The sequence below is a fragment of the Corvus kubaryi genome, unplaced genomic scaffold (genome assembly GCF_017639235.1).
Source record: "Corvus kubaryi isolate FWS band 111438036 unplaced genomic scaffold, C.kubaryi_AGA036_p1.0 37395, whole genome shotgun sequence".
In the NCBI taxonomy this organism is placed as follows: Eukaryota; Metazoa; Chordata; class Aves; order Passeriformes; family Corvidae; genus Corvus; species Corvus kubaryi.
The window spans coordinates 7,451,046-7,471,814 of NW_024581134.1; the positions used below are offsets into that span (position 1 = coordinate 7,451,046).

At 62.4% G+C, this 20,769-nt stretch overlaps 2 protein-coding genes across 6 annotated transcripts; one reads left to right on the forward strand and one right to left on the reverse strand.

Moving 5' to 3' along the window:
• Nucleotides 1–1,667: 1,667 nt before the first annotated feature.
• LOC121670105 (protein Shroom4-like) lies at nt 1,668–13,877 on the reverse strand. Of its 5 annotated transcripts, none has more exons than XM_042039876.1 (11): nt 13,657–13,877; nt 10,127–10,278; nt 9,647–9,829; nt 8,873–9,004; nt 6,401–8,348; nt 6,137–6,198; nt 5,145–5,618; nt 4,476–4,898; nt 4,210–4,393; nt 3,367–3,639; nt 1,668–3,285 (listed from the first exon to the last, which is right to left on the reverse strand). In XM_042039876.1, the coding sequence occupies exons 1-11, from the start codon at nt 13,780–13,782 to the stop codon at nt 3,016–3,018; spliced, it is 4,227 nt and encodes a 1,408-aa protein (XP_041895810.1). In that variant the 5' UTR covers nt 13,783–13,877; the 3' UTR covers nt 1,668–3,015. The 5 variants fall into 5 exon arrangements, with proteins under 5 accessions (XP_041895810.1, XP_041895809.1, XP_041895808.1 ...); XM_042039875.1 differs by having other exon boundaries at nt 5,145–5,711; XM_042039874.1 differs by having other exon boundaries at nt 5,145–5,744.
• Nucleotides 13,878–16,218: 2,341 nt separating this feature from the next.
• On the forward strand, nt 16,219–19,343 carry BMP15 (bone morphogenetic protein 15). The gene is made up of 2 exons (XM_042040110.1): nt 16,219–17,171; nt 17,653–19,343. Exons 1-2 carry the CDS (start codon nt 16,835–16,837, stop codon nt 18,426–18,428), a joined length of 1,113 nt encoding a protein of 370 aa, XP_041896044.1. The 5' UTR covers nt 16,219–16,834; the 3' UTR covers nt 18,429–19,343.
• The last annotated feature ends 1,426 nt before the right edge of the window (nt 19,344–20,769 follow it).

Below are 20,769 nucleotides of genomic sequence, written 5' to 3' on the forward strand. Positions count from 1 at the left end.
CTCCCACATGTGGCAGGGGTCTCTCATTAAAACATCACTACCTGCCATGTCCTCATCCTTCCCCAGCTCAGGTATATAGCATATTGTGGGACAGATCTGGGATCTGTAAAATTGAGAGATCATCACGATGGGGAGACAGACACCAAGGCCAGGGGCTACGCCACCTTTGTGGGTTCTCTTTGCACCTCTGGGAGACTTAGGACTCTGAATACTACGATGGGCCTGCTAGCATGCATCTCCTCTGGGGTCCCACAAAGGGATCCCCAGGACACCCCATGCCATGCCCTCATCCAGCACTGAGGGCCCCAGTACCCAGCAACCTGGCCACGCCGCCATGCCTTGGGCCAACTGTCCTACCTGGCAGCAGCTGGAGCTGGATGGAGGAGCAATGGGGTTTTGAATGGGTCATGGGGCACAGTTTCCCTGTGCCTGCAGTTATCCATATGCAAGGACTTGCACAAGAAGCCCTGTGAATTCACACTTACACACTTGCATGCATTCACCCATGTGTGCATTTGCTCACTTGCATGTGCACACATACGTGCATGCATTCACATGTGCACATCATACGTAGGACAAGTTCCCCCGTGTGTGTGTGTGCACTTGCATGTGCAGTCACTCACCACTAGTGCTTGTGAGCAGCAGCATGGGGCTGTGCCCTTCCCTGTGCCCTGCACACACGCGCTCACGCATATGGCATGTGTTCAACTGTGTGAACATGTGTGCTCACAGGCGTGTGCATGCATTCACCTATGTAAGTGTTCAGCTGTGTGCACTCACATGCATGTGCACACATCCACTTGTGCGTACATGTGTCCACTGGCGTGCACTGACCTGCTTATGCCTGTATCCCCTGCGCAGCCACATGCTCGCCCTCCACGTGCTTCCGGCCACGCGCTGACACGCTCCCATGCGCGTGCACGTGTGTATCCCATTGTGCACTCGCCTACACTCACACCCGCCCCGTGCACTTGTGCTCAAACGCACGGACTCGCACTGGAGCACCCCCGGCGTCCCGTCCCAACACCTGTGCACGTGCACGCCGCCGCGCGCCTCTGCCCGCCTCCGCGCGCGTGCCCGCGCACACCTGCGCTCCCGCACCCACCTGCACGCGCGTGCTCCGCCCGGGGACTGGCGCCACCCAGCGGCCGCCACCGCCCTTGCGCTGCCCCGAGCAGTGGGGGCGCGAGCGCGGGGTGCCCCGGCCGCTCCGTGCGACCGCGAGCAGAGGAGTCCCCAAGGAAGGCACTGGGCACCACCCTGCCGTACCGCGGTGAATCGGGGCACCCCGGAACAGGCTCGGCACCAGCACTGCGACAACCCCCCGGGAATGGCCACCCCCTCCCCGGGGCTGCCCCAAAAGCTCTGGCATCGATTCCCTAGCAAATTGCCAGGGAAAACGCTGCATCCACTATCCAAGTGCTGTGACCCGTACATGCATCCCTGGGGAAGGGTCCAGGCACTGACCCATGCCTCAACTCAGCCTAGGAGCACTGGGCGCAGAAGACACCCTGCCTACAGCTGCACTTCAGGTGCCCCCTGTGCCACGGGGGCATTCAGCTCCCAAGAGCTTGCCACGGCTTGCTTCATCCCAGCTGGAGCAATTACCCCCTCTCCGCTCCGGTGCCACTTGTTGGGGCCCAGGGACAAACCATGCGAGACACAACTGGGACAGATGTGCAGCTCCTGCTGCTTTACTGTGAGAGGTACAATGGCACACAGTAACATGCAGGTGCTGGCAGCTCCTCCAGCACAGGGCCCTGTGCAGGCCTGCTGAACTCCACCATGAGAGCAGCGTGGCCCCCAGTGGGTGCAATCTTTGGTCCTAGCAATGATCCTGGGGGTGGCTGAGATAGAGGGAATGTTGAGGACCCCACCTGCCAGGCACCACCTGACAGTACAGCCAGGCAGGTGTGGGGTGTAGTGTTTAACAGGCTAAGGGTAGCTCAGAGCAGGGGCAGCAACACAGGGGGGCTGCTGCTGAGGCACACAGGCAGGCATAGTTGCTGCCTGCACCCTGGGGCTGGGTGGTCCAGCTATGGAGCCACCCCAAAGCGCTGCAGCCCACCTGCCTCCCCAAAACGTTTACCCCCCTGCCCCAAGTTCCTGCTGGTTGCATTAAACCCCTGTGCAAAATCAGTATCAAGGCACTTGCTCATGCCATGGAGACAGGTGGACAGTGGCGGGGGGTGACATCTAAGTGCTATTTGGGGCTGTTGCAGCACAGAGGAGGGGACAAGTGCCCCGTTTTGTCCTTAATGTGGTTTTTCCTCTATTAATCACTCCTGGTGTTGGGCTAGAAGCTGCAGGTGAGTGCTGGATGAGGCCCGGTTGTCTCCATGCCGACAGCATTGTTGACAGAGGGTAGCTGCAGGCCTCAGTGTACTGATCCCGGAACCCCATGCCCTGGCAGGGTACCATCCCAAGACATGGGTGCACAGCACCTACTGGCACTCACCTTGGCCCCCTGTGGTCCCTAAGCCAGCAGGGAGCGGGTTAAGAACCTGCTGGCCAGGGCCATTGTTTCTGACACAATGGGGAGGAAGAGGATGCTGGGGCTGAAATTCCTTCAGCTCCCACCGGACAGATGGACAGAGCTGGACAAATAGACATGACAGAGGGCGAGCATGATTTAACCCTTTCAGGTGCTGCATGAATATGCCCCAGGGTAGCTGGGGGGTATTTAAGGCATGTGGTGCAGCACCGGATACAAGATAGGCACTGGTATCCAGGACAAGTTGGAAGGACCCCATGGGCACAGAAAGACCCATGAGGGTGGTGGTAGCATCCATCCATCTAGTCTTGCTGGGCCACAGGCTGCTGAGTGGCCACAGAGCCCATGACAGCTCTGTGCTGGACTGGCAACCCTGCCCCTGCTTGGTAAATCAGAAAAATAAATAAAAGGCAGGGGCTGGACAGATGGACAGACACAGGGAGAGCCCACAAGGGGCTGGATCCACTTTGGCAGCAAGCTGGGACCACAGCCAGGATCCCAGATGGAAGCTGGGTAGGGGGCTAGCAGCCCTTGGAGGCCTGGCCAAGGCTCTCACGCAGGCACCTGAGCTGCTCCTGGCCCAGCTTGATCTTCTCCTCCAGCTCCCGCTGCTCAGCAATGAGGGCTGACTTCATCTTGACGAAGTGCTGGTAGTCCTGGAGCTGCTCAGCAGGCAGGTACCGTGCCACCATGGCACCCACTGCCTCCTCCCGCCGCCCCACGTGCTCCTTCAGCTCTTTGGCATCCTCCAGCTGTGCCACCAGCAGCCGCTGCTTCTCCCGCAGGGCCAGCTGTGGAGAAGATGGCTGGCATTGGCAGGGCATCCCACAGCCCAAAACCTCATGGGTGAGGGTCCCCTGCCCCATGCTCACCTTGTCCTCAGCAGGGGCGTGCGGCCCCAGGCTGCCCAGGGCAGTTTCCACCCGGGCCAGGCGCCCCGAGAGGGAGAGCAGGAGGTTGATCACCTTGTCCAGGTCGCCCACAAAGAGGCGGTACTTGTCGAACTCCCCTGGGGTGCAGAGGGCTTGCAGGCGGGCAGCCACATCCTCACCCAGTGCCCCATTGGCACTAATGTCCTCCTGCAGCCCCCGTTGTGCCTCCTGCAGCACCACCAGCTTGCGGCTCAGGCTCTCGATCAGCTGCAGCTGCCAGAGCAAAGGGGTCAGGGGTAACTGGGGCCACTTCCCATGGGATCGGGGGACTGGCACAGAGGTGTAGGGGTGCTGTGCTGGGACCCACAGAACACAAGAACCTTGTGGTACCCCTGGTTCCCACGAGCTACTGGCAATTCCCAGTCCCCACAAGAATCTGTCAATGTCTCAGACTCCCTGTGCACTTAATGGATGCCTCCGGCCCCTGTGGACATCTGGGAACATCCCAGTCCCTGCAAGCACTCAGCATCTGGAGATGCTGCTGGTCCCCAGTGAGCATCTGGTGAGACTCCCAGGTCCCGCAAGCAGCTGACAATGCCCCTGGTCCTTGCAGACATCTGGCAATGTCCCAGCCCCTTGTGAGCATATAGCAATGTTCCTGATCCCCGCAAGCATCCAGCAACGACCCCCGTGCCCATGAGTGCCTGGTGATGTCCCCAGTTCCCATGAGCAACCAATGATGTCTCAGTCCCTCTGAGCATCCAGAAATGCCCCCAGTCTCCATGAGCACCTGGCAAGGGCAGTGGGGAACCTTGAGGGCATTGTCCCCAGCAGTGTCTGTACCTTCTTTTCCACCAGCTCGTGGTCCACCTCCTCCTCATCCTCCAAGCTCCCCTCCACTACCTCCGGCAGCACCTTCACCTTGTTGGGTGGCTCAGCTTTGCCCACTGCAACACCGTAGTGCACTGGGAAGGAACTGGAGCTGGCAGCACTCCTGGGAGGCGGCGAGATGGGCTCAAAACCTTGCCTGGGTAGACAGAGATACAGAGATAAGGACTGGGGGTGTCAGCCTGCCCTTGGCATGGGGCCCGGTGCCATGCCAGCCCTACCTGTCCTGTGCCACAGCCTCCACATGCCAGTCCTGCTGGAGACACTTCCGCCAGGCCTGTCGCTCCCCTGCCATCAGCAGCTCACCCATCACCTCAGTGGCGGTGCCAGGGGGAGCCAAGGGGGCCAGGACATTGGCCAGGGAATGGTCCCTGACAGCCACGTTCCACAGCAGTTCCTCGGAGTCCATACAGCGGGTGTGGGGCCGGCTGCCCTGGCAGCTCACTCCCTCCACTGCCCCAGAACTGGGCTTGAGTGCCTCCGGCAGAGCAGGGCCAGGGCCACAATGCAGGGACAGTGAGCACTCACCCACCCCACGGGGACTGGCACAGCCCTGCTCCTGGCTCTGGATGAGCCTTTGGGGCTGCTCCTCCATCTCCCGGGACTGCTTCATCTTTGTCTGCTTCTCCCCAGCTCCTGACAACCTGCCAACACCCACCCAGGGCATGTCAGGTCCCCTGCCCACCCGTGGGGACATGGACACTCAAGGCAATGGCCATCCCAGGTAAAGAGGTCAGGGACACCCCACAACATAAAATACCCCCACAGGGTGCTCCAAGGGGTGGATTAGGATGCTCTGACACAGGGTACAAGGGCCCACAAAAGCCCCCTCGTGTGTCCCGGCAGTGCCTGCAGCCTCACTCCCACCCCCATGCCATGGCAGCACTTGCCTGAAAATCTCAGCGTTGGTAGCATCAGGCCCAGGAGTCCTGCGGAGTGATCTGGGGGGCTCAGGTCGGGGCCACGCACCTGGTGGAGCGGGAGGGCGAGCAGTGTGCCCCCAGGACTGGCCCTCCCGCTCCCCGGTGAGGCTCTGTGACCGCTCCCTCACTGCCTCAGCAATGCTGCGGATTGGCATTGGGGCAGCAGAGAAGGCAGAGCCATGCCCAGCACCATCTGGTGGGTGCTGGGATGCCCGGCGTTGCCTGTACTTCTCCCAGTTGGGGGGAGGTGGGCGGGGAGGTGGGGGGCCCTTCTTTTTGGAGATGCTGGGAGGGTCCAGCTTGGCACGGAAATGGTCCTTCCGGTCACGGCCCCAGGGGCTGGCAGGTTCCAGGTTGAGGTGGCTCTCAGAGAAGGCTCTGCCCCGTAGTGGGCGGTGCAGCGGTTCCAGGGGGCTCTCAGTGGTGTGGGCCAGGCGGTCACTATCCCACAAGAGGTCGTGTGTGGATGTGGCCCGGTAGCAGGGTGGCCACTCTGGCTCAGTGCTCTCAAGGCAGGTGTGGAATGGGCCAAGCCTTGGGAAACCCAGTGGGTAGCTGGAGAGCTCACTAGAAGAGAAGGAAGCACCCATCCTCCCACACACAGTCACCCATCTGGCAGTTCAGGCCCATTTCATGCCCTGCCTCATTTACCCCAGCGAGCCACCCAGTCACACTGGTGGGAGAAGCCCAGGCTCATCCGCTGGGCACAGCCTCCTGGAGATGGCCCCAGACCTCTGGGGAAGGGTAAGGGACCTGTGGATACCTCCTCACACTCCCTTGCCCTGCATGCCTCCTCCCGCCTCAAAGAGCACCACGCCAAGGATGGCCAAGGCAATATGGGAGGCACTTTGTACATCCTCAATCAAAATCATGCCAGTCCCCACATCCCCCTGGCGGAAGTCCCCACACACATGAGTGGCACACACATCCTAGCACCGTGGCACCTGGCATGGGCTCACCTGATGGACTGGCTGACTTTCCTGGTTATTGCAGGTGGTTCCCACTCATCCTGAGGAAATTCCTGGTTGCGGGAGGAGGGAGTGTGAAATCCCCCTCCTCAGCACCTCTGTCCCATCCCCATTCAGGTGCAGAAGGCATGCAGGAGGTCTGCAGGGCCAAACTGGGCACAGTACTCCGCACCCCAACCCAGGGTCATATTCCAGGGGTGTAAGGGGGTGCCAGTGCTGCTCCCCAGCACAGTCCCACAGGGCCAAGTTACTCACCGGGACAAAAGCTCTCTGGGGGGGCCAGGCATCGCTCTCCTCTCGCCCGGGATGGGGGGCCAGGCAGCAGCAGTCAGGGCAGCGCACCCAGGGCACAGGGTGACAGCGGCAGGTGTGGCCACGGGGCAGTGGTGGTGGGCACAGGTCCCCTCCACAGTAGCGGCAGGGCTCAGGGCACAGGGGAACCCCACAGGGGTAGGAGAAGCCCCGCAGGTAATCTGGCTCCCCCGGCCTCCCCAGTGGCTTGTAACAGTGGGGCTGCTCCCGGCAGCACTCAGCATAGGGGCCAGCAGAGCCAGGGCGGCTGGGTGAGGCGGGGCTGTAGGGCTGGTCCACGGAGAGGCGGCGGACATCCCGGTGCTCAGGGCCATGGGGCTGGAAGGCGCCAGGATTCCCTGCTGGCGGCTTGCTGTGCCGGGGTGGTGCCGGTCGGCTGCTCTCCTCAAAGAACCGGCGGCGGTCGGCGAAAGGCAGCAGGACCGCCTCGTCGCTGCCCTGTGGTGGGGAGCTGCGCGCCGCCGGGGCCTGGCTGTATCCCTCCAGTTCACTGGGGCTGGGCGAGTGCTGCGGCTGCAGCTTGTGCTCTGGGGACCAGCGCCAGCGGCCCCTGGCTGTTGGCACCACCCGCTCAAGGGACGGGGGCCCTTTAGGGGCTGGCACTGGGTCAAGGGTGGAGATACCCCGGTCCCCAGAGCGGCCAGCGTTCCTGCTGTCCTCACTCGGTGCAGGGCTGAGACACTCAGGCAGGGCAGGGGGTCGCTCTGCCAGTACACTGCCCTCAGGAGGCTCCTCAGTCTCCTCCACTGGCTCCTCACCAGGTGGAGGTGCACCAGGACCCCGGCTCTTCTGCAGCTGGGCCTTGCGCCGCTGGATCTCGTTGCGCAGGCTGGTGGCGAAGCGGTCGCTGCGGCGGCGCATCTGAGCAGAGCGGTGGGGTGGACCCCCAGCCCGCCGGGCTCCTCCCCGGCTCTCCTCCTCCCCTGGCCCCTCAGTGCTGAGTGCTGGGCTGGCCCCCTGGCCATCCTGCCCACAGGCTTGCTGCAGCTCAGGGCAGCAACGGCAGGGCGGCGCGCGGCAGCAAGGCTCTGGGCAGTGTGGGGGGTCCTGGGCAGCCCCTGTGGTTCCCCCCCCGCTGCCCTCAGGATGCAGCGGGGACAAGGTCCAGCGTTGCCCACTGGGGGCTGGCGAGGCTTGCCCGCTGCCAGTGCCCAGCTGGAGGGAGCGGAGCTGGGAGGCCAGCAGTTGCTCGGGAGCACTGTGCCGGTGTGACATGTGGCCCTTGAGAGGGGACAGCAAAGGGTTGTCACCTGCTGTCATGGCATCGGGCACTCGGTGCATGCTGTCATCCAGGTATGGCTGATTATCAGACTCCATGCTCTCCCCCAGGAGTGGCTCAGCCAGGCATCGGTCCGGGTGGGAGCTCAGCATGTAATACTGGTCAGCAGAGAGACGGTCCTTCGTGGGGTATGACGCCAGTGTCCTCCTGCCCACCACTTCCACTTCCCCATCCCGCTGGCAGAGGAAGGTGTCAGAGATCCACCGGCCCTTGGCATGCAGCATGTCCGCTGACACTGAGGCCTGGCGCCTCTCCCCTCTGCCAGCTGGGGCTGGCCGCAGGCTGTCCCTCCTGACAGGGGGCTGGGGGGGCACAGGTGCCCGCCAGGCTTCAGGGTGCCGGCTGACAGATGGCTCAGCCCCTGTGGTCAGGTAGCGCCCGTCAGAGGCTTTGCAGGGGCCTTGGAGGCTGGAGTCGATGGACACGGCCTCTTCAGGACGGAGAGAGAGGGCGCAGTCAGAGGCGATGGAGCTGGCAGAGAAGGAGCTGTAGGCCGAGTCCCGCTTGCTTTGGTACATGCCCTGGTCAACGGGTGAGGGGTCTCCTTCATAGTAGGCCTGGCCGGGATGGTCCAGGCTCTCCATGCTCCCGATGGAGCTGCTCCGGTCAGTGCTGCAGTGCCAGGACAGTGGGTTCCACTGCAGGGACAGCTTGCTGCTGCCTGGCCCCACGCCAGTGTTACAGGCACCTGCCGCCCTCCATCCAGCTCCGCAGAGATCCCAAGGAGCCCACCCCCACACATACACCCTCCCTGGGACAACAGAGCACAGGGCAGCACAGCCCCAACCTGCCCTCCACCCCCAGCTTGGGGCCACCACCAAGGTTCCCTGGCACTGGCAGTGGGAGCAGGCACAGGGAACACAGGGTGTGTGTGACTCCAGCCACTCAAGACCTCCCAGCTCTGGCAGTGGGGGCAGTGGGACTAAGCAGCTCCTGGCTGTCTCCAGCAGAGCCGCCGCCCCTTCCTGCCGGGAGCCGGGAGTAAACAGCCAGGGGAAAGGGTAGTGCAGGATGAGGAGCAATGCCCGAAAGTGGTGTATGTGACCACTTATGCCACCCCCACTACCACAACCCAAGAGAGTGTCCCGTCTGCCCCCTCCCCTTGCACAGCCTCATAACTGCCCCCAGGGCCTCACCTGACATCACACCCCGAGGGCCAGGAGAGGCTGAAGGCATCAGCCGGGCAGTGCATGGTGGGGATGTCAGGGCGACTTTCAGCAAGTTTGGCCACATGCCAGGAATGGGGCCGGAGGACGGGCACGCTCCTCCTGCCAAGAGCAACAGCGGGAAAGGACAAGAATGGGGAGGAAGCCAGGCCAAGGAACCGGGGCTGAAGTCACTTCCTATGGGGCTTCCTGTCCCCTCCAGGCCAGCGCCCGCCCAAAGGGGACGGCAGCGAGGAGGGTCCAGCCCTGCCAGCACCTGGCACTGGGCACGGGGATCCTGAAGCTCACCCAACTGGCCAGGGCTCCCCAGACTGCAGCATCCCTGTTGCCACACCAACAGGGGACCGAGGACATGGCCCCTGCACAGCCCACAGGCAATGCCTTGAGCAGGGCAAGTGTCCCTGCCAGGACTGGACTGGCTCCACCAAGAACACTGGGGCCACGTCTGCGTCTCCCCCGCAACCCTGACCTTCCCCCTTGTTCATTTGTCCCTCAGCATCTGCAGCAAGCACCAGCCACATCATGTCTCTGGGAAGAGTCCTGTGCTGGTCCCTGTCCCACCCCTCACAGGAGACTCCACAGGAGTCTCTAGTCCCCCCAGCACATGCCACTGCACAGATCTGGTCAGAAGCCACCTCCTGTACCTCCAAAGCGCCCAGTGCTGCCACAGCATCTGCTGACTAGACGAGGAGAATGGCAAGCTGCGAGGTCAGCACAGGGACTTCCCAGAGCCCCCAAACTCACCATGGATGATGCTGAGCCCCAGCACAGTTCCGCGGGACCCCTGCCCCTTGGGCAGTGCCCTTGCGCCGTCCCTGCCCCTGAGTGCTGCTGGAGCTGGAGTCAGTCAGGATGCAGATAGGAATGGATGCAGTTGGAGGGGTTGGGGGGTGGGAGGACTGCGAGGCCCAGCCCTGCCTCTCCTTCCTTTCCCAGGCAAGCCGGCAGGCAGGAGGCAGGCAGGCAGGAAGGGAGAGGAGCGGCCACGCTTGAGGCTACCGCCCAGCAAGGGGGTGGCGAGCCCGATGCCCTGCCCTGGTTCTGCTGGCTGGGGAACCCCCACCCAGTGGGAGTGCTGACAGCAGCAAAGGGGCTGCTCCCCACCCTGTCCCAGCAAAGGGCACCTCCAAGCTGGAGACAAGGGCACCTCCACATTCCTGCCAGTCCCCCAGGCAGGTAAAACCCCACTGGCCCTCCCTGTGTCCCCTCCACAGCACTGCCAACCTGCGAACGATCATCTTCAGAGTGCGGTAGGAGCCCTTGATGAGGATCAGGGCCTCCTGGCGGGATCCGTACAGCGGTGTCCCACTGATGTTTACCAGCTCATCACCCGGCTGCAGCCGGCGGGACAGTGCAGCCTTGCCCCCATCCTCCACCTGGGTGACAGAGAGTGGCGTCAAGGGGGGCACGGCCCCCAGAATATCCCAGGGGATGTTCCACAGCCGCTGTGTGTCAGGGGAGAAAGGGGCTTTGGAGAAGGTGCCTGAGCCCCAGGCACCACAGAGAGATCTGCGGGGCCAGGCTCTCCCCCTTCTCTGGTCACATGAATTTCTGAGCAAGGGCATCGGGGAGGGGTGAGAAAGAAAAATGTCCCATCCCAGCAGATTCCCCCGCAGGCACAGGCAGCACAAGGGCCCTTTGTCCGGCGTGGATGCCAGCCCCCTGCCACTGCTTCCAACCCCACATTGAGCCTGTCTGGGCACCCGTGATGATTTCGATGCCCAAAGGATGCCATCCCACCCTATGTGCCCATAGGAGACAACAGTAGGGGAAGTGCTGAGCCCTGGCACATGCCTACCCTCCCTGACACCCATGGCCAAAATGAACCTGGCACTCTGTACTGCTGTGCTTAGAGGAAGCAGGGCCATGGTGCTGCCAGCATGTGAAACCCTGGGCCATCCCCTCTGCCCTAGCCGGTAGGTGCAATGCTGGCAGCCCTGGGATGAGCAGTGCCCAGCTGGGGTAGGCACAGTGCCCATTGCCAGCACTGATCTCTGACCATCCTGCCACTGCAATGGCCAGGGATCGCCAAGTCCAGACTATCACACTACAGGGCTGGCAAGCGACTGAAACTGCTGCGTGGTGGCAGTGGCACAGGGCATGCAGGTGCATGGGGCAGGACCCAGGGTGCCCCATGCCCAGCGTGGATGTGGCAAGACCCTACAGCTACCCACAGAGCTGAGCTAACCTAGCCCCATGCTGAGGCTCCAGCACCCACCCTGCCCAGTTGCTCCCAGGCCTGGCCAAGGAATGAGCTCTGCTCACAGTGCCTGCAGGGCCGGCCTGGGCAGCAGCCAGGCCCCAGTGCCAGGGAGCACACAGGGCCTAGCAGGTCAGTCATCGTGCATGTGCCCCTGGGCACCACTTTCCAGCCCTAGTGCTGGACAGGGCTCAGGGGGCATTCCACCACCCCCGGACAACACGTCACCTTAGGAGGGAGGAAGGCAGGGGCAGCCAAGCCTCCTGCCCAGTGTACCACTGCCCCACGGCCCTGCCTGGCACAGCTGTGCCCAGAACCGACAGCTTTCCCATTTTTTCAGGGATCTCAGCACCACAATGCCATGCCCAGGCTGGGCACAGACCAATGTGCCTGCCTGTCCAGGCAGGCTGCCCTCCTACCCAGAAGTCAGCCATGGGGCCGCCTTCCTGGCAGGGGACCCTGACTGCCTGTGAGGGCTCCCAGTCCTACCATGTAGTCGGTGGAACACCTGGGTTTACCCCTTCCCATGCTGCTGCCCACCACTGGGCACCAGCAGAGCATGCAAGGCAGGCTGCACCTTCACCCAGTCCTCTGTCCAGCCATGTGCCCACCCAGCCCTGCCTGCCACGGCCATGGGGATGGGGATGAGTCAGAGGTGAAAGGTGTCCCCACTACTGCAGGACACCACCAGGTCTGCACCCACGTCTGAGCCATCACATGCACCAGGATGGACAGGCTCAGCCCTGGCATCACTCGCCAGGAGCTAAATTTGGCACAAACAGCCCCTTGTTCTGCCTTTGCCACCAGCGAACTCAGCACTGGCAGCCAAACCCCACCGCCTGCTGCCCTGCCTGGCTGGGCCAGCCCAGGACACTTCCCCAACACCATCCCTGGAGTTCACTCTGGGCTCTCATGGCGGGTACCGGATGGCTCACAGGAATGTCTCAGGAGAAAATTGTCTTAGAAGTCACAACCAGAACAGTGCCAGAGCTGTGCCCACTCTGCCCCACACCAACGTCCCTCCTTGCCCCCGACGTGATCGGGGGATTGGGGGAGCCTGTGCCAGAGGGCATTCGCAGCCCCATGGAAGGCTTAGAGAGCGTGTGAGCACTGCCGTGGGACTCTGCCACAGGAACGGATCCCGCCCGGAGTGGACTCAGAGGCCAAACTCTGTCACCAAGTGCGGGGACGCCCTTCCCCTTTCCGGCCCGGGCCCCCCGCGCCACAAGCGGGGGCCGCCCCCTCTCCGCACACACCTCGGCCGGCCGCAGCGGCGGAGCGATGGCCCCGGGGGACCCTCCCCTGAATGCACAGAGCGCTGGAACAAGCCCCTTTTGTCTGCCGAGCACACGCGGTGGCGGCGTGTCTGGGGGAGCGCGGGGGCCGACACCCCGCGGCCCGCAAGCCACCCTCCTTCTCAAAAGTGGTGGGGAACATCCCCGAGCCCTCCCATCGCCTCCCATCCCCTCCTCCGGCAACCGGCGGATCCACGGGGACCCTCCTCCCCGAGGGCCGGCAGCGAGTCGGGACGCGGGCAGTTACTCCCTCGGCGCCCGGCTCCCCACCCGCCGGCGGTGCCACCTCAGGGCGCAGGGCTGGGACCGGAGCCACTTTTCCAGCTCCCCCAGCCAGACCGCGCTGCCCGCGTCGCGCCGAGGGCGTGGAACGGCCCGGGGGTGCAGTCAGCCCGGCTCGAGGCAGGGAGCAGCCCCGGGGCCGCCAGCCCGGCCCGCCGCACCGCGGCTCAGCAGGACGGTGACACCGGGCAGGCAGGCGGCCAAATCGCCCGGTGACAGGGCCCCGTCCGGGCTCCGCGGAGGGGTGGGTATTGGGGTTCCCTTGGCCGCTGCCCGGCACCCTGCGGGTCTCCCCGCGAGTCTCCCCGCGGGGCGATGCGCTGGCGGGGGCTGCGGGAATCGGTGACCCTCTGTGTGGCGAGACGTCGGGGCCGCAGCGGTCACCCTGAGCATTCGCTCCCGGCTGCTGTCGGGCCCCGCTCGGCACCGTACCCCAGCGCCAACCCAGTCCCGGGCACGGTCCTGCCCCTGCGTTCCAGGGGTGCCGGGGCATGACGGGACGGACTCTGGTTCCCCACCGTGGCCCTCAATGTCCCCGCAGAGGCCGGTGCCCGGGGCACCCATGGGCGGGGCACCGACGGATGGGTACACGAAAAGGGGCTGACCTCCCCCAGCTACGGTCCGTGGGACGGGACCGGGAAAGACGTGAGGGAGGAATTGTGGGGCCGCCCCCGACGCCAGCCCAACGGATGTGCCAGAGGAATTTCTTCCTGCCGCCGGGCCCGGGCTGTCCCTCCGCCCCTCTCGCTCCCACTTTTCCCCGCGGCTCTAAGTGGAGGGTCGCGGGGATCGTGGGTGCGAGTGGCCGCCCCCGTCCCGCCGCGCCATGACACGCGACCCCGCGGCCGGGGCTCCCCGCACCCCCGACACCGCCGCGCATCGGGTGTCCACCCATATCCCGCGTCCCGCCACGGGCGGGAGGCCCCTCGCGGGGGGATGCTGTGGAGCCCACGCGGGACTGTGCCGGCGGTGCCTACCTTGGAGACGATGAGGGGCTCGCCGTGCTCTAGCCCGCCGCGCAGCGTGAAGCCCCAGGGCGCGCCCCCCTGCAGCTGCACATGCACGTACTGGGGGGCGCCGGGCCGGCCCTCGGCCCGCTCCATGGCGGCTACAGCTACAGCTCCATCCCGGCCCGGCCCCGAGCTGTGGAGGAAATGACACCCCCGCCCGCCCGGGCTGAGCGGCGCGGGGCGAGTGGGGGGCGGGGCCGGCCCGCACCGGGACTGCTCCGCTGCCGCCAATGAGGCGCGGGGGGACGGCGAGCGGGCGGCTCGGCATGGCACGGCACGACGCGGCACGGCACGGCACGGCACGGCACGGCATGGCTTGGCTCAGCACAGCTCATGGCATGGCTCTGCACACACTGGCACAGCACAGCACCTTTCTACTCAGTAGCTTGGCATGCCATCCTTTAGCCCAGGGACCTGAAGTGAGCTGCTTGGCTCAGCTTGGTACAGCCCAGCCAGCGTATTTCAATTGTCCAGCTCAGTCCAGTATGGCATGATATGGAAGGCTGGCAGACTTCAGTGCAGCATGACACAGCACAGCTCAGCTCAGTGTGGGATGGCAAGGGGGCCAGCATGGGTTAACTGGCCCAGCATGGCTCAGCTTGGCATGCCTCGGTGCAGTTCAGCTGGGTTGGCACATTCTGGCTTGGCTCAGCTCAGCTCAACACGACACAGGGCTGGCCAAGCTAAGTTTGGTACAGCACAGAACAACCACGGGCCTCATCTGGCTTAGCTCCACTTGGCCTGGCCCAGTTTTGCTCAGTGCAGTTCAGCTTGGTTGGCTTGGACAAGCGGGGCTGGCACAGTTCAGCTCAGCACAGCCTGGCCTGGCTTGACTTAGCTTGGCCATGCACAGTTCAGCTCAAAATGACCCAGTTTGGTTCAGCACAATATGGTGCCACCAGGGACCCACACCAATAGGGCCAGCTCGGCACAGCTTAGCCTGGCATGGCAGCAGTTCAGCAGCACTCATGCAGCTGCGAGGCGGTGGCAGTAGGGTGATGCAGCCCCCCCAGCTCCCCACCGCACAGTCACACTGGCGCCTCAAGCTCCACTGCCTGCAGGCCAGCACATGCTGCTGGCTCCTGTCTGACCCAGCCATGCCAGCCCCCACCCTGTCCCTATCCTGCCGGGCACCTCAGGGCGTGCATGGCAGTTTGGCCGTTCTTCACCTTTGTCTTTTCCCTGCCAGGCCCAAGAGGAGCAGCTGTGCTGCTTGGGGGAAATTGAGGCACGGGGAGGAGGTGGCTGATGGCAGCCGAGGATGGTGGGAGTGGATCGGAACGGATTCCTGGGGGAGCCCGAGAGTCCTGCTCCTCCCCTTCCCGCCTGGGGCCACGACTCTTACTCATCTCCTTCCCAGACATCCCAGACGGCACAGCCGGCCTGGAAAGCTCTGCTCTGCAAGCAACGCCTGCAGCCCCTGGTTGCCTGCCACGGCCCGGGAGGGTCGGCTTGCAGTGCCAGGCTGGCGAGCCACTCTAGGCTTGTTCATTACCAGTGCTGGAAGGGTCTCAAGTTTCTCTTGGTAGTCCCTGTCCACAAGCACCTGCCTTGAACTCTGCCTGCGCCCTGCACAGCCCAGCTGCAGGCAGCCCAGTACATGTGTACATTCTTGTGCCCGTGTCACAGGGTGCAGGGTGGAGTGGTACCTGGGCTGTTTGTAGAACTGGAGCCCACCCAGGAGCGATGCATGCCCCCCACCCCCCCATACAGCCTTGACAGGTCCACTGCTGTCATGTCCACCCCTGACCCGAATCTCCTGCTCTCCCCTATGGCCTTCCCACCTGCCTTGTCATTCCCCCCCATGGCTGGCTGCTGCCATGCCCTGACTTTTCCCAGCCTTCACTGGCTCATCTGCCACTTGTGCCCTTTCCCAAATGAGTAACCAGGGCTGCCTGACCAGGCGAGAGGGCTCTGTGCCCTGGCTCATCACATGGCCCCACAGCACATTTAGCACCACGCACACCCCCACAGAGCCCTCCCAGCCCTTAGCACTGTGTCCAGCTGGCACCAGGAAGGGTGGGCAGCAGGCACCAGTACAACCCCCGCCAGCTCTCCCATGTCCCTATGCCTGCACCAGTGGTTCCCAACCAGTGTGCCCACCCCCTGGGCCCTTCCATCCCAGCAGGAGAGCAACAGTGTACTGTGGGTCTGAGCACAACACCAGGGGCTCTGGAGGTGGCACTGACTGCAGCTGCCCACACCAGAGGCCCTTTCCCAGGCAAGCACCATGGAGTCACTGTCCACAGTATGGAAAGTGCCTCAAATGGCCCATGCCAGCAAGAGGGTGGGCATCATGCTTGCAGCCTCTGGGCTTTGAGCTGGTGCTAGCAGAAAGACCTGGAAACTGGTCAAGGTAGGCAAAGTTGTGGGCATGCTGATGGTGATGACAGGATGATGCCTACAGTGGGGTACTGCTGGGCTCAGGGTCACTCTGCTCATGCACCTGCCTTAGTGCCAGGTGGGTAGAGTGAGGCACTGGGCAGCCTGGCTGTGCTGTGGGGCTGTTGGGGAGCAGAACCCCAGGCTCTGTGCCTGCTTGGGGCAGTGCAGACCAGCTTGCAGCAAAGGGCACAAAGGTGCTGAGCCACTGCTGGAGAGGCAGCACAGAGTGGAGGGAGCTGGAGGGACTCTCACTGCATGAAAGCACCCTCTCAGGCTCTGGCCCCATTCCCCTGGGACCCAGGGCGCTCCTGCCTCTTTAAAAGCTGATTGAGACCATGCCTTTAAAACGGGCCTGGGCAGGGACCTCCTACCCTGTAGGAGGAGGCTGGCCAGGAGCAGGTGGGCTGAGTGAGCTGGTTCTCCCACCCCACTTCACCCCACTCCCCTACCCCAGCACCTCTACAGCCCCCATAGCCAGGCTCCGTCTGGCTAGATTTGTTCCTGGTCTGGGTTTTAGTCTGGAATTGTGCCCCTTTTTGCATACAGAATCCCCCCACCTTTCTGTTCCTGTGTCAAGCTGAAGCAGCTGGTGTGGTTGTCCTGGTTTGATAGGAGCTGGCAGCACCCTGGGATCCCTTTGCTGGTGCCCACAATCAGCTCTGCCTCTCAAGTGGGGAGAAGCATGACTGCAGGTTAGGTCTTCCTAATTCTTCTGCTGGCCAGCCCCACCTTGTCCCATTTACCTGCTCCCTCCCCAAACATGCACTCACCTATCATGGCTATGCCCTACCCTTTCACCAGCTTCCTCCTCCTCCTCCTTGTTGTGCCCCTTTCCCAGGCTGCAAACCAGTCCCCACTGCCCCTTGGCTCCCTGCCTGCTGTCCCCACCCTGCCCCTCCTGCAGGCCCTGCAAACGCGGGCGCCAGGCAGCGCAGGCTGGCAAGTGGGGCCAGCCAGTGGGCAGCCCCTGCGCTACATGCTGAATCTGTACCGGCGTGCCGCTGACCGCGAAGGCCGACCCCGCCGCAGCCGCAGCCTGGGCACCAACACCATCCGCCTGGTCCAGGCCAGTTCCCATGGGGGTCAGCCTTGGGCAGGTAAGCAGCTGGCGGGCACTAAGGATGGTATGAGGGCTTAGCAGAGCTAGCAGGGTGAGCTTGAGCTCTGAAGGCGAGGTCTCTTGCCTGTTTCCTCCCTCTCTCTACAGTGTCCTGGCTGGGGTTGCTTGCTCTTGGCCATGGGGTTCCACTTGGCAGGAGTTCAAGGCTCTGCCCTAGGGGTGAGACGGGCAAATGCATCGCTGGCCCTTGTGTGCCCTTCTCCCCTTCCCACCCTGCCTGATGCTGTGCCAGGCTAGTGGTGTTCATGCAGAGGATGAGAAATGTTACAGACTCTCTTTGCCCTTCACCCCACTAGCAAGTCTTCTGTTTGCTGCAGCTTCTGCCTTGTGCTGGGGCATATGGCTGTCATGGGCTCCAGTGTGCTGTGTGGGGCTGTGGCAGCACCATGGGAGAAAGGGGTGCTGCACAGTGCCTCCTGCACTGTGCTAAGGGGGTACCGGTCACTGCTTCCCTGCAGGTCGCTGGTACTTGCAGGCCCTCACCTACCACCTGGAGGGCCAGCCAGAGGCCGAGCACCTCCTCAGAGCCACTGTGGTCTACCTCCCCAGTCTGTCATTGGCCCATGGTCGCCTCCTCTGCGCTCTGGAGCTGGTGGCAGCCAGCGAGGCACCCAGGGTGCTGCTCAGCCCTACTGCCCATCCCCGCTATGGCTGGGCTGAAGTTGACGTCACCCCTTACCTGGTGCTGGGGAACAGCAGCGTGGGGAGCCTGGCACTGCGGCATGTCTGTGTGCGTGCTGGCCGAGCAGGAGGCCACGATGCCCTGGTGGCCCCTAGCCACCCTTTCCTCATTCTCTACCTTAACGATACCCAGGCAGAGTTGGCACCTCCAGCAGCAGAGCCCCACCGACACCGGCGTGATACAGGGATGTTGGCTCATGACCTGCCCAACTACCTGCGGGAGCAGGGAGGGCAGAAGAGTGACTGTTCCCTCCGCCCCTTCCCTGTCAGCTTTGCACAGCTGGGCTGGGACCACTGGATCATTGCTCCCCACCGCTACAACCCACGCTACTGCAAGGGCACCTGTCCCTACCTGCTCCGTGATGACTACCATGCGCCCAGCCATGCTGTGGTACAGAGCTTTGTTCATCGGCTTGTGGATGCCAGTGTGCCCCGGCCCTCCTGTGTGCCCTACCGCTACAGCCCCATCAGTGTCCTCATGATTGAGCCCAATGGAGGCATACTGTACAAGGAATATGAGAATATGATTGCAGAGTCCTGCACCTGCCAGTAATTTCCACTGCCCCAGCACATCACCCCTGGGCTCTGCCTCTTCCTGCAGATCTGGACTTTAGAGTTTATCTTGCTCTGCCTGCGGCTTACTTGGCTCATCTCCCCTCCCCATGCAGCGCTGCTCAGTGGGGAGGTTTTACAGTGACAGTTTTATGTAAATTGTGGATTTTTAAAGGCGGGAACCTGTGCTGGGGTGATTGCCCCGTGGCATCTGTCCTTCCTGCAGCCCCCATGGCTGCTGCCTGGTTTTGGTGGGCAGAGGGGCTTGGCCTGATGTTCTCAGAGATGAGCTGTGTCCTTAAACTGGAGTGCAAAGCTCTTAGGAGGTGGCTGGGAGTCTCCTGGTAGAGCCAGGGCAGGAAGGGTGAGAAGTCCAGGTGTCTCTGTGCCTTGCATTCGACACATTGGTAGTGTCATGATCTGATGTGACCCTGCCTGTGGCATTCCTCCCCAACTCACAAGCACCCCATCCCTCTCTAGTCTCAGCTGCAGAGGCATCTCATCGGGCTGAGAATTTCGGCTGGAGGGAGAAAGCCTCTCTCCTCCCCTGCAGTTCTGCTCTGGAAGGGCTATGGAAAACTGGAGGGACCTGAGCTGCCATCTCTGCTTCCAGCGCTAGAGGCCAAGGCAGCTGCCTGTGCTGGACTCTGCCTGCTGTTTCCTCTGACACACTTGTTCTTCAGCTCCTTGGCTTACCCTCTAGCAGGGCTCAGGTCTCGTCCTATCCCAGAAATCAGACTCCCCTCGCAGATGTCTCTCTGCCTTCTTGCACTCTTGCTGTCACACAGGCCTTGGGCTCTGCTGGGCTTCTGGCACGTCCCTGTTCCCAGAAGAGTCAGTCCTGCTCTCAGCACCCCTGCTGCCTGACTTTCCTCTATTTATTGCTTGACTGTGAATAAATAAATTGATTGATTTTGCTAAAGACCATCTTGGCCTGTTCTTGCACTGTCCCTGGGGTGCAGCAGGTGCCCCCTGGGATAGGCTGCATCCCGGTGCAACTGCCCTTGGGCTTTCACTGGAGGAGCTGGGTGCGGGGGTAAATCCCAGCTGGTTCAAGTGGGACCTGTGAGAAGTGCCTCCACTGGAGCACAGACCTGCCCTAGTGCAGAGGGGACCAGATGTGGCTGCGGGCAACTGCCTCCGTGGGGCTGGGAACAAGAGATGCCCTACATCCCTCTGTATGGGGCAAGTCCTAGGGGACCATGGAGGAGCAATGAGACAGGTTTCCTGGGGCTGTCTGTCACCATGGCCAAAGCATTTCTCTGCCAGGGCTATTTTGGATAGGTGTCTGCAAGCAAACCTGCCTGTTGCTGGATATGATGCCCTGTTTGCAGTGCTGGAGCAAAATTTCCATTCTTTGAGCATCAAGGCATAGGTGGCAGTCATCATCCTTGTCACCAGAGCTTGGGGGCACTGTCACTCCACAGCTCATGGCTCTTGCCAGGGTCTCCTCTTGCTTGAGGTCTAGCCCCATCTGTTATTGCTGGCCTAAGTCCCTTGGGGAGGTTTCAGCACTTTTATTTTTCCTGTGAGTGTTTGCTGTTGGACAGGGTGCTGTCAATTCCAATCCTTCCCTTTTTCTGCTAGCCTTGAAGTTTCTTTCCCATCCTGGAAGAGTGAGAAACCACAGACCCCCAGGCTCCTCTTCTGCCCCTTGTCCCCAGTTAGCCATATCTTGGTCATGAGTGGGGAATGTCTTCTCCTTTTTTGCAAGCTCACAGATCTGATCCCTATCAATCATTAAGCATGTGGTGTTAACTCATTCAGGCAATTGATGATAAAAGGCATGGAGCTGGGCACGCTCCCAGCCCTGGACACCCTGGATGCCACTTGGCCCCCACCTGCCCAAAGGGGTCCCCAGGATGAGGGGTGCTGCGGTCTCCAGGAGCCCACTGTGCCCAAACGCTGCTGGTGCACATCTGTATGATGCCCATGTGTCTGCCCGCACCTGTGCCTGCAGGTGTATCCCTGCGTGTGTGTGCACGTGTATGATTGTGTATGTGTATGGGAAGTGTGTGCTTATTTGTGTGTGTTTATGGGTGAGTGTACCTGTGGGTATGTACAGGTTTGCACACCTGTGGATGTACATAGGCGCGCGTGTGTGTATTTCTGTGTGCTATGGACACGTGGAAATGCAAAGGGTGTGTGCACAGCTGTGTACACGTGTGCGTGTGGAGGTATGTGTGCACACGAGTCTGCCTGTGCATGTGTTCCAGTGCGGGTGTGTGCACACCTGTACGTGAGCATATGTGTGCATGTCCATGTCCCTATGTGCACGTGCACACCTATGGACGTGTCCATGCCTCTGTCCACATGTGTGTCTGTCCACGCATCTAGCATAC